Raw genomic sequence first — 12,257 nt, 5'->3', positions numbered from 1 at the left:
CGCGTAAGAAACCTAAGCAATGCGATAACACGCAGGTTCTATGATCCTAGGTACGCTTAAAAAACCTAAGCAATGCGATAACACGCAGGGTCTATGATCCTATGTTCGCGTAAGAAACCTAAGCAATGCGGAAACAAGCAGGTTCTATGATCTTATGTACGCGTAAGAAACCTAAGCAATGCGATTACACGCAGGTTCTATGACCCTATGTACGCGTAAGAAACCTAAGCAATGCGATTACACGCAGGTTCTATGATCCTATCTTCGCGTAAGAAACCTAAGCAATGCGATTTCACGCAGGTTCTATGATCCTATGTACGCGTAAGAAACCTAAGCAATGCGATTACACGCAGGTTCTATGATTCTATGTACGCGTAAGAAACCTAAGAAATGCGATAACACGCAGGTTTTATGATCCTTTGTACGCGTAAGAAACCTAAGAAATGCGATAACACGCAGGTTCTTTGATCCTATGTACGCGTAAGAAACCTGAGAAATGCGACAACACGCAGATTCTATGATCCTATGTACGCGTAAGAAACCTAAGAAATGCGATAACACGCTGGTTCTATGATCCTATGTACGCGTAAGAAACTTAAGCAATGCGATTACACGCAGGTTCTATGATCCTATGTACGCGTAAGAAATCTAATCAATGCGATAACACGCAGGTTCTATGATCCTATGTACGCGTAAGAAACCCAAGCAATGTGATAACACACAGGTTCTATGATCCTATGTACGCGTAAGAAACTAAAGCAATGCGATTACACGCAGGTTCTATGATCCCATGTACGCGTAAGAAACCTAAGCAATGCGATTACACGCAGGTTCTATGATCCTGTGTACGCGTAAGAAACCTAAGCGATGCGATAAGATGCAGGTTCTGTGATCCTATGTACGCGTAAGAAACTTAAGCAATGCGATTACACGCATGTTCTATGATCCTATGTACGCGTAAGAAACCTAAGAAATGCGATAACACGCAGGTTCTATGATCGTATGTACGCGTAAGAAACCTAAGAAATGCGATAACACGCAAGTTCTATGATCCTTTGTACGCGTAAGAAACCTAAGAAATGCGATAACACGCAGGTTCTTTGATCCTATGTACGCGTAAGAAACCTAAGAAATGCGACAACACGCAGATTCTATGATCCTATGTACGCGTAAGAAACCTAAGAAATGCGGTATCACGCAGGTTCTAGGATCCTGTGTACGCGTAAGAAACTTAAGCAATGCGATTACACGCAGGTTCTATGATCCTATGTACGCGCAAGAAACCTAAGCAATGCGATAACACGCAGGTTCTATGATCCTATGTACGCGTAAGAAACCCAAGCAATGCGATAACACACATGTTTTATGATCCTATGTACGCGTAAGAAACCTAAGCAATGCGATAACACGCAGGGTCTATGATCCTAGGTACGCGTAAGAAACCTAAGCAATGCGATAACACGCAGGTTATATGATCCTATGTACGCGTAAGAAACCTAAGCAATGCAATAACACGCAGGGTCTATGATTCTATGTACGCGTAAGAAACCTAAGCAATGCGATAAAATGCAGGTTCTATGATCCTATGTACGCGTAAGAAACCTAAGCAATGCGATAACACGCAGGTTCTATGATCCTATGTACGCGCAAGAAACCTAAGCAATGCGATAACACGCAGGTTATATGATCCTATGTACGCGTAAAAAACCTAAGCAATGCGATAACACGCAGGGTCTATGATCCTATGTACGCGTAAGAAACCTAAGCAATGCGATAACACGCAGGTTCTATGATCCTAGGTACGCTTAAAAAACCTAAGCAATGCGATAACACGCAGGGTCTATGATCCTATGTTCGCGTAAGAAACCTAAGCAATGCGGAAACAAGCAGGTTCTATGATCTTATGTACGCGTAAGAAACCTAAGCAATGCGATTACACGCAGGTTCTATGACCCTATGTACGCGTAAGAAACCTAAGCAATGCGATTACACGCAGGTTCTATGATCCTATCTTCGCGTAAGAAACCTAAGCAATGCGATTTCACGCAGGTTCTATGATCCTATGTACGCGTAAGAAACCTAAGCAATGCGATTACACGCAGGTTCTATGATTCTATGTACGCGTAAGAAACCTAAGAAATGCGATAACACGCAGGTTTTATGATCCTTTGTACGCGTAAGAAACCTAAGAAATGCGATAACACGCAGGTTCTTTGATCCTATGTACGCGTAAGAAACCTGAGAAATGCGACAACACGCAGATTCTATGATCCTATGTACGCGTAAGAAACCTAAGAAATGCGATAACACGCTGGTTCTATGATCCTATGTACGCGTAAGAAACTTAAGCAATGCGATTACACGCAGGTTCTATGATCCTATGTACGCGTAAGAAATCTAATCAATGCGATAACACGCAGGTTCTATGATCCTATGTACGCGTAAGAAACCCAAGCAATGTGATAACACACAGGTTCTATGATCCTATGTACGCGTAAGAAACTAAAGCAATGCGATTACACGCAGGTTCTATGATCCTATGTACGCGTAAGAAACCTAAGCAATGCGATTACACGCAGGTTCTATGATCCTGTGTACGCGTAAGAAACCTAAGCGATGCGATAAGATGCAGGTTCTGTGATCCTATGTACGCGTAAGAAACTTAAGCAATGCGATTACACGCATGTTCTATGATCCTATGTACGCGTAAGAAACCTAAGAAATGCGATAACACGCAGGTTCTATGATCGTATGTACGCGTAAGAAACCTAAGAAATGCGATAACACGCAAGTTCTATGATCCTTTGTACGCGTAAGAAACCTAAGAAATGCGATAACACGCAGGTTCTATGATCCTATGTACGCGTAAGAAACCTAAGAAATGCGACAACACGCAGATTCTATGATCCTATGTACGCGTAAGAAACCTAAGAAATGCGGTATCACGCAGGTTCTAGGATCCTGTGTACGCGTAAGAAACTTAAGCAATGCGATTACACGCAGGTTCTATGATCCTATGTACGCGTAAGAAACCTAAGCAATGCGATAACACGCAGGTTCTATGATCCTATGTACGCGTAAGAAACCCAAGCAATGCGATAACACACATGTTTTATGATCCTATGTACGCGTAAGAAACCTAAGCAATGCGATAACACGCAGGGTCTATGATCCTAGGTACGCGTAAGAAACCTAAGCAATGCGATAACACGCAGGTTCTATGATCCTATGTACGCGTAAGAAACCTAAGCAATGCGATAACACGCAGGGTCTATGATTCTATGTACGCGTAAGAAACCTAAGCAATGCGATAAAATGCAGGTTCTATGATCCTATGTACGCGTAAGAAACCTAAGCAATGCGATAACACGCAGGTTCTATGATCCTATGTACGCGCAAGAAACCTAAGCAATGCGATAACACGCAGGTTCTATGATCCTATGTACGCGTAAGAAACCTAAGCAATGCGATAACACGCAGGTTCTATGATCCTATGTACGCGTAAGAAACCTAAGCAATGCGATAACACGCAGGTTCTATGATCCTAGGTACGCTTAAAAAACCTAAGCAATGCGATAACACGCAGGGTCTATGATCCTATGTTCGCGTAAGAAACCTAAGCAATGCGGAAACAAGCAGGTTCTATGATCTTATGTACGCGTAAGAAACCTAAGCAATGCGATTACACGCAGGTTCTATGACCCTATGTACGCGTAAGAAACCTAAGCAATGCGATTACACGCAGGTTCTATGATCCTATCTTCGCGTAAGAAACCTAAGCAATGCGATTTCACGCAGGTTCTATGATCCTATGTACGCGTAAGAAACCTAAGCAATGCGATTACACGCAGGTTCTATGATCCTATGTACGCGTAAGAAACCTAAGAAATGCGATAACACGCAGGTTTTATGATCCTTTGTACGCGTAAGAAACCTAAGAAATGCGATAACACGCAGGTTCTTTGATCCTATGTACGCGTAAGAAACCTGAGAAATGCGACAACACGCAGATTCTATGATCCTATGTACGCGTAAGAAACCTAAGAAATGCGATAACACGCTGGTTCTATGATCCTATGTACGCGTAAGAAACTTAAGCAATGCGATTACACGCAGGTTCTATGATCCTATGTACGCGTAAGAAATCTAATCAATGCGATAACACGCAGGTTCTATGATCCTATGTACGCGTAAGAAACCCAAGCAATGTGATAACACACAGGTTCTATGATCCTATGTACGCGTAAGAAACTAAAGCAATGCGATAACACGCAGGTTCTATGATCCTATGTCCTATGTACGCGTAAGAAACAAAAGCAATGCGATAACATGCAGGATCTATGATCCTATGTACGCGTAAGAAACCTTAGCAATGCGATAACACGCAGGTTCTCTGATCCTATGTACGCGTAAGAAACCTAAGCAATGCGATAACACGCAGGGTCTATGATCCTATGTACGCGTAAGAAACCAAAGCAATGCGATATCACGCAGGTTCTATGATCCTATGTACGCGTAAGAAACCTAAGCAATGCGATAACACGCAGGTTCTATGATCGTATGTACGCCTACGAAGCCTAAGCAATGCTATAACACGCAGGTTCTATGATCCTATGTACGCGTAAGAAACCTAAGCAATGCGAATACACGCAGCTTTATTGTTTATCATTAAAATGTCTTTAATTATTGGCCTGTTGTGTTCTTCTTGGTTTTTTTTATCTGGTATTTTAATTTAGCTGAAATAAGTTGTTATTGAAAAAAGTTGCGCATTAGGTTTGACTGTATTGTATTTAAGTGTCTTTTCTTTCGCATGGATATCTCACGAGGAATTGTTTTTCATGCATAACATCCACGGTGACGTTGAACAATGACTTCGTGGAAAGTTGTTAAACCATGATTATAACCGTTAATGAATAGTCCCAAAACTGAAAGCGATTCTAAAAAACTAACAATACCATCTTTGATGATTTTTGATAAGTCAACATAACATAATGTATGTGTCATCCAGTGTCATCCTTAGTCCTAGAAAGAATGATTCTTACATAAACAATGGGACCAATGGTCACAGACGTAAACATTAAATCACTGATATATAATTTGCATGCTATAATCATGTTAACGAATATAAAAAATGAACATGAATTAGGAGTTAAAAGTTCCATTTATTTGTTAAAATCCTGACTTCTATGATGTAATTTCCAATTTATAATTATAAAACACGAGTATAAATATTATATATGTTGTTGTTAAAACATGTTTTTCCGGGCATATAAATTATATATAATATCGTATTGAAAATGTTAGACGGCACGGTCTCTGCCAATTGCAAACTTTATTTAAGAAATTGATTGGATTTACCTATCGGATACGGGACAATGCAAACACTCTAAATATATATTATTATTATACATATATTCGTGTGAAAGACCATCTCACCTACCGCAGCTCTTTCTGGTGACGGTAAATGATACTCACCCTTATAATCTACGAAACAGCGAAAAACCAGTAACTCTCCATATCAGCTTAAAATCTTCAGTTGTTCAGCAATATTTCCGCCAGATCATTGTAGAATAGCTCGATATAGTAACACGACACTCGCCTCTACTCTCTTCTTTAAAGCGCATTTTACTACTAATGTTTTAAGGACCTGATTTTCCAACTTAAGTTGTCATTGGAGAACACCTCTAGTCGGTGTATCATCCAGGTATAGGAATTTACTGATGTGTTCTTAATTCAGACCTATTTAATAATCACCATAGATATAAGAAAGCAGGCTGTGTTTCATGACACTTTTCTGTGTTTTCATCGTTACCTCAAACATATATCGTGTAAATAACTGGTCATGCAATAACTTTAAATTCAATTTAAAAATATATAATTAGTTTTGTTTATACCGATCATTATCCGTTCAATCAAAATTCAAAATCGGACTTATCCATGTGTAAACGCGTAAGTCGCCATTACGAAAACAAGATTCCACATTGACAGGTGTAACCATTTTACGAATACTAACATACAATGTTGTATGATTCGTCAGTCTTAAATTTCTGTACGTTAGGCGTGATAAAATGTTCATAACACTGTATGTATGTTTGTGAGATTTAACATAACCATACATTCTTCCCTTAAACGTAAACAGTACAAACTTCGTCATTTCATTTTGAAAAGACAGTGGATGAGTTCATTCTAAACAGATAATATATAAAGTGGATATTTAGAAACAGTTTACGTTGACATGTTAAAAGGCAAACTAGATAGGACATATTAAGAGACAGTGGATTCGTTCATGTTTAAGTTTGTGTAAATAGGGAATAATAGAAGACAGACGGTGTGTTGTTCAATCGGGATAACTAATTAAATATCAAAAGCAAATTTATGTGCATGGTGAGCTAGTTTGGGAATATCAAGAAACAGCAGTGGTGTTAATGTTGAAGGTGGACCAGATATGGAATATTACGAATCAGAAGATGTGTACATCTAAAAAGGAAGAATGCCATAAAACATTATATAGGCGTTGGGTGAGTCAGTATAAAACACGGACAAAATAAGGAATATCCAGGGATTGGTTGTGTTCATGTTTTGCAAACGGCCTAAAAACGAAATATGCAGAAAAAGTGGATGTGTTTGCATTAAAATGTAGAATAAATAGGAAATATTTAGGGACAGTTGTAATGTTCATGTTGTATGTTGACTAGATATGGACCATTCCGAGACAGGGATGTGTTCATGTTTACACGTGGAAATTCAATATGGAATATTTAGAGCACTTCGATTTATTCATATAACAAATAGAAACCATTTACAGACAATGGAAATTTTCATGTTATAAGTAGGAGTCAATAGGGAATAATAAAAGACAGTTTATGTGTTCATAATGCATGAAATCGTGAATAAGCCATGTTCAGTAATTCGGTTGATACAGCGGGATTGGGTCACTTTCCGTTGCTTGTGTACATATGATATCATACAAGACCTTAGGTTGAATGGGTGTACGTAGGCAACGCGAAGTGATATACTATCATAGATCAAACGTCTTAAGAAGTATTTCTCCTGTCACTAGCATACAAATCGATCCAATAACAAGGTGCCGTGTATATTTAAGTATATGAGGATAGTTGGCCACGCGATGTTTATCTACAGTCAGTTGGTTATGTAAGCAAAAACGGACTTCTTTTCAAACTGAAATGTCAGAGAAATACGCTTAACTGTTTCATAAATCGAATAATTAGTCCACTGATAACCGACCTACACCATCACTGGCCCATAAAGTTTATCCACTCTGCATGATAATGACACCGGCAAATAAAATCGCCCAGATTATACATAGGCACTTACCCCATCCGCAAATGCTTAAAATGTGCAGTAGTCAACGATAATGAATTCCATTTCTGCGGTGAATGACAAAATCTCACTTACAACTGAAAATAGTTCACTTTTTGCCGTAGTTGTTCTGAACACTTCATTCTTTATGATATTAGTTAACATCCGTGATCTTGAACTCTGTTGTCCGCGATCAATTGTAACGTGACAAGTTAATGTTTGGTGACTGATCCACGTTCATGAATGCTTAATAGCGTTTATGTTCTGAATTGATATCGACATATTAAAATGCTTTTACTTTGACTATAAACTTATTAAATTTTGATAACTATTTCTTGGGCACATTCAAACATTTGTACCTATTGTGCCGATGTCAACAGGGAAATTACTTGATAACTTTTAAGGTCATTGATCATTTTTTAATAAACAAAAAGACATGAAAAAATAGACTCACCCGATTAAATCCCTCCTCTATGCCAGATAAACTTCCTCCAGCCACGGCACTAATCTAGTACTTTTTCCAAAAAAAAATCATACTGCTAACGTACTTCTCAAACAGGATTAAAAAATACTTTGAATTCGACCCAGAAGGGTCCTATATCTTTTGTGTCGTACAATGGAAGAAATGTACACTAAGTTTGTTTAATCAGATACAAGAATATCATTTTTATCAAAAGACATTCTGTCTTCAATATATAATAGGAATTTAAATATTTATTGAAAAACTACAGAAACAAGATCAGTATCTAATAGTTAAAACATAAACCCCGTTTAATGAATGGTACAAAAGTCAATCACACTTGACATAAAAACAACAACATTGCGATTGGAGTTAATTTCAAATACATTTGGCACAAGCAGTTTGGTATATATGTGAGATTACATAGTCATTGTTCATTTAAAATCAATTTAACAGTACAAACTTTTAGTTATTGATTTTCTTTTCAACAATATGATTTAAAGTAAACTGCTGAGACATTTTGAATAGAGGGTGATTGGAACGAAATATTGAATGGCACACATGCTTTTTGAGTGCACGTGGTCGGTCAGAAACAGAACTTATAGGCCTTCACATACAGTTTCGCGAAAGCCTCTTGGATTCAGGCATATATTTTTTAACAATTTCTTAGATGACTTTTGAACCACGACACACTATTTTCAAAATATCTGTAACACGTGTTTACATACCTGTCAGACTATTTCTTTCAACTTTATATAAAGCGTTATAATAACTTCTACTTAATTCTAATTTCATTTGAGTGTCTCGGTTTATAACAAAATGTCTTGTTTATTGGTCTCGTTAATACATTTTACTGCAAACTTTGCATTTTGTGTCAGATATTCTTACCGTTTTCGCTAAATTACAATAATGATATGTCTATTTAACAGGATCAGCTCTAGATTTATAAGTGTTTATGAATACCTCTTGAACGTTTATACCATATCCGGAAAGTTGTCTTCCAGAAATAATATATAACCATACCTGCTTTGCATTTTATCTGTTCAGAAATTCAGGACAATAATTGGTCATATTCATAATTTATCCATTGATTGTTTAACCCGTAATCGCTATAAGTCAACATTTGATATACAGAATGAATTAATATTGTTTTGTAACGAAACACTAGTCCATTTATATTATTTGGATTGTAATTAAAACGTTAAGGTATTATAAGATTGCCTATGATAATCAATTATAGTGTTGCTAACACCTAATTTAGATTTAGAAATGTGATATGTGTTAAACGTATTTATATATTTTCAGACACCTGTGCATCCGGCGCGTTTCTTTGCTCTTTGCCCAGGAAGTGTATACGGGAGAAGGATGTATGTGATGGACATTCAGACTGCTTGGATGGAAGTGATGAGGAAAACTGTGGTAAGTGAAATTTATCATTTGATATTTATTGCTGTTTATACAGATCATAAACCGTCGAATTAGAAATTCAAAATCGTGCTGTTCCCAGTTACAAAGTGTAATTCATCGTTATTGATAGACTTTCAACAAATCCACATTGACAGGTGAAAAGATTTATCGTACACTTATATACTGTGTTGTATGATTTGTCAGAATTACGTTTATGTCCAGTATTTACTGACGTTTATATGTTTGTTAGATGTAAAATAGCGTAACCTCCTTTTCAAAAAACGGAAAAAAATAACATGTTCGTTTTCCATTTAAAACAAGACAGTTGGTGTGTTCATGTTAAACGGTGGACAAAATTTGGAATATGCAGAGACAGAGAATGTAATATGAACTAAGGGGCTGCCTCTACGGGCTTGAAGTGCTATTGCCGGACACATTAAGTTTACTTAATGACTAAGTGAAACATACTAGGAGTAAAAGGGAAACGTTTTTTGTTTTGTATATGTTAATAAAACTTTTTAAATAACAAGTTCTGTTGCTGTTAGCAATTTATTTAGGTTATACGCAACAATCTTTAGTATTAGTGTATAAATTATATATAATGCATTACTCTATATTTTATATGAAGTTTAGAGTTATTCTTCTTAATTAACTTAAATAAAGCTACTATGCATTTGAGATTAAGTACACATACGCATTTGAAGAATATGTTACAAACAGAAAATAAATAAAAACAAGAGCTGTCACAGAGACAGCGCGCTCGACTATTCCGCTGCTTTTCGGTGTATGGACTGAAAAGTTTTGGAGAAACATGCATTGATCACTGTTATATTAAATTTCAATGCAATACATGATGTGCTGAGATATTTACATAAATTGAATGAGAAAATATTTGAGGTGGTACGCAAACTTTAACATAAATTATAAGTTGAAAAAGGGGCATAATTTTGTCAAAATGCTTGATAGAGTTACCGCCTCCTGTGTACAGGTTGGGGGCATGATGGTGAACAAGCGTGCAAAGTTTCAAAGCCAGATGTCAATGGACTTTGAAAATATTTGAGGTGGTACCCAAACTTACACGTAAATTCTAAGTAAAAAAGGAGCATAATTCTGTCAAAATGCTCGATACCGTGACCTCCTCCTGTGTACAGGTTGGGAGCATGATGGTGAACAAGCGTGCGAAGTTTCAAAACAGTATGTCAATGGACTTTGAAAATATTTGAGGTGGTACGCAAACTGACACTCGGGTGCCTAGGATAGCTCTCCTTATTCATTGAATAGTCAACTTAAAAATGACCACATATCAATAGTGTTGCACTGAAGTATATTACAAGCAGGGGTAATTATAATTTTGACTAGAATTGAATGGGCAAAAATCTATTTAAATATGATGGTAAAACATGGCGATTGTATATGAACAATATGTAGCCAAGCAGCTCTGGAGAATTGTCTGCAAAATATCTCAGTGAGAATACAGAATATATTCTCATTTATTTGTTACAAAAACACACCACATCCCCCCAAAAAAAAGTTGCAAAATGTTAATTATGAACAAATGTGTTGCTTAGATTTTAAGGGAAAATACAATTCTACTTTAATTACAGAATTATCTTAACGATGCTTTCAATAAACTTTTAAATAATTTGTGTTTGCAATGACAAATCTGACAAACATCATGTCTTATGATCAAAATTATCTAAAGTTCAATTAATAAATATTGTAAACAGCTTTGCTAAAATCAAGTATAAACCAAAATACCTGTGACAGTTAAATATGCAGCAACACATGTATTTTTTTTACAGATCACCAACAGTGACCTTTTTGTCTTGCTTTTTGATAAAAAGGTTGTTGTTTTTTTACATCTGGTGGGAAATGAAATTGTATAAATTAATTAATGTTAAAATTTTCTAACTTTTTAAGGCCCAATATGTTATGACCTCTTATGAGGTATATTCCAAATGGAGCATGAAAATAGTCAAAACCAATTGTTCATATCATGGGACTTTCAAGACCCAGTGTATTAAAGGTTAAACTTATCAAGGTGTAATTACAAACAAATGACTTCTAACCCTCACATAATGTTTAACCCACAGTGTGATCTAAAAAGAAATGATAAATTGCAATTACAATCAACATTCAACAGAGCTGAAAATATATTCTAAATTTAGCACCTATATAGAATATACAATAAAAGTAATCAAGTCAGTGATATTGTTGGAACACACCCAAATAAGAACCCAGTGAAAAACTGTCAGCTGAGCTCACTAAGCACTATTTCATATATTTTGTATATTTGTTGAGAGTACTAGCCAATAGAGCAAGACCAAATTAAGGCTACAATTATCTACTATTAATTTATATAGATTTGAATAAATGCTTGCAATATGTACAGTGTCAAATTATGTTGATAAAATTCAGTGATCTCAAAAGCACAATCAATGTTTTCTGTACTGACAGCTGGATCTTCAATGTTTAACATATATATCAGTTCCACAACATACAGTGATCTTGGATTCATTGACAGTTAAAACACCATAACTACTATACACCAAACTGGTGTCTTCTTGAAAAAATCATGAATAAAAGAAACCGAACAAACCAGCAAAAACTGAAAGTATCTGGTTTTAAATGCTAAATATGACACAAAATTAACAGAACAGAGTTTTGCAATTGTCTATACATTGCTCAAGTATTACATGTCACTTTTTGTATTATTAACACAAACAAGTTTGACAGGGGTGACTAACATCTGCATTCTCTTGAACTATGGGATTCTGTGCTGCATCCAGTTTCAAATTGTTTGACCACATCAGGCTGCTGACACATCAGAATCTGCAAATAACATAAATGCAATGTTTTTAACAGAATAAAAGTACTTACTACTACTGTGAAGGTATACCAGTTCACAATCATTAGAGGCATACACACTTCTTTATGTAATCATAAATCTGATATAGTCACATATGGTGATAATTAAAGAAGTCCAACTTCAACACAAATTATTTATTTATGAAACAACGTTTCAGCCTTCATCAGGTTGTATGTATATAATGAACAGGAAATAACGTTG

General features: G+C 36.3%; 1 protein-coding gene across 4 annotated transcripts in view; it reads left to right on the top strand.

Moving 5' to 3' along the window:
* Nucleotides 1–12,257, top strand: part of LOC128222502 (low-density lipoprotein receptor-related protein 2-like) — a 588,217-nt gene that overhangs the window by 165,651 nt on the left and 410,309 nt on the right. For all 4 annotated transcript variants that reach the window (XM_052931539.1, XM_052931542.1, XM_052931540.1 and 1 more), the window contains exon 8: nucleotides 9,086–9,199. In XM_052931539.1, the coding sequence (XP_052787499.1) occupies nucleotides 9,086–9,199 (114 nt within the window). The remainder of the gene's footprint in view (nucleotides 1–9,085; nucleotides 9,200–12,257) is intronic.

This window comes from Mya arenaria, chromosome 16, assembly GCF_026914265.1.
Source record: "Mya arenaria isolate MELC-2E11 chromosome 16, ASM2691426v1".
NCBI lineage: Eukaryota > Metazoa > Mollusca > Bivalvia > Myida > Myidae > Mya > Mya arenaria.
This window is presented reverse-complemented; position numbering and strand designations above follow the sequence as displayed.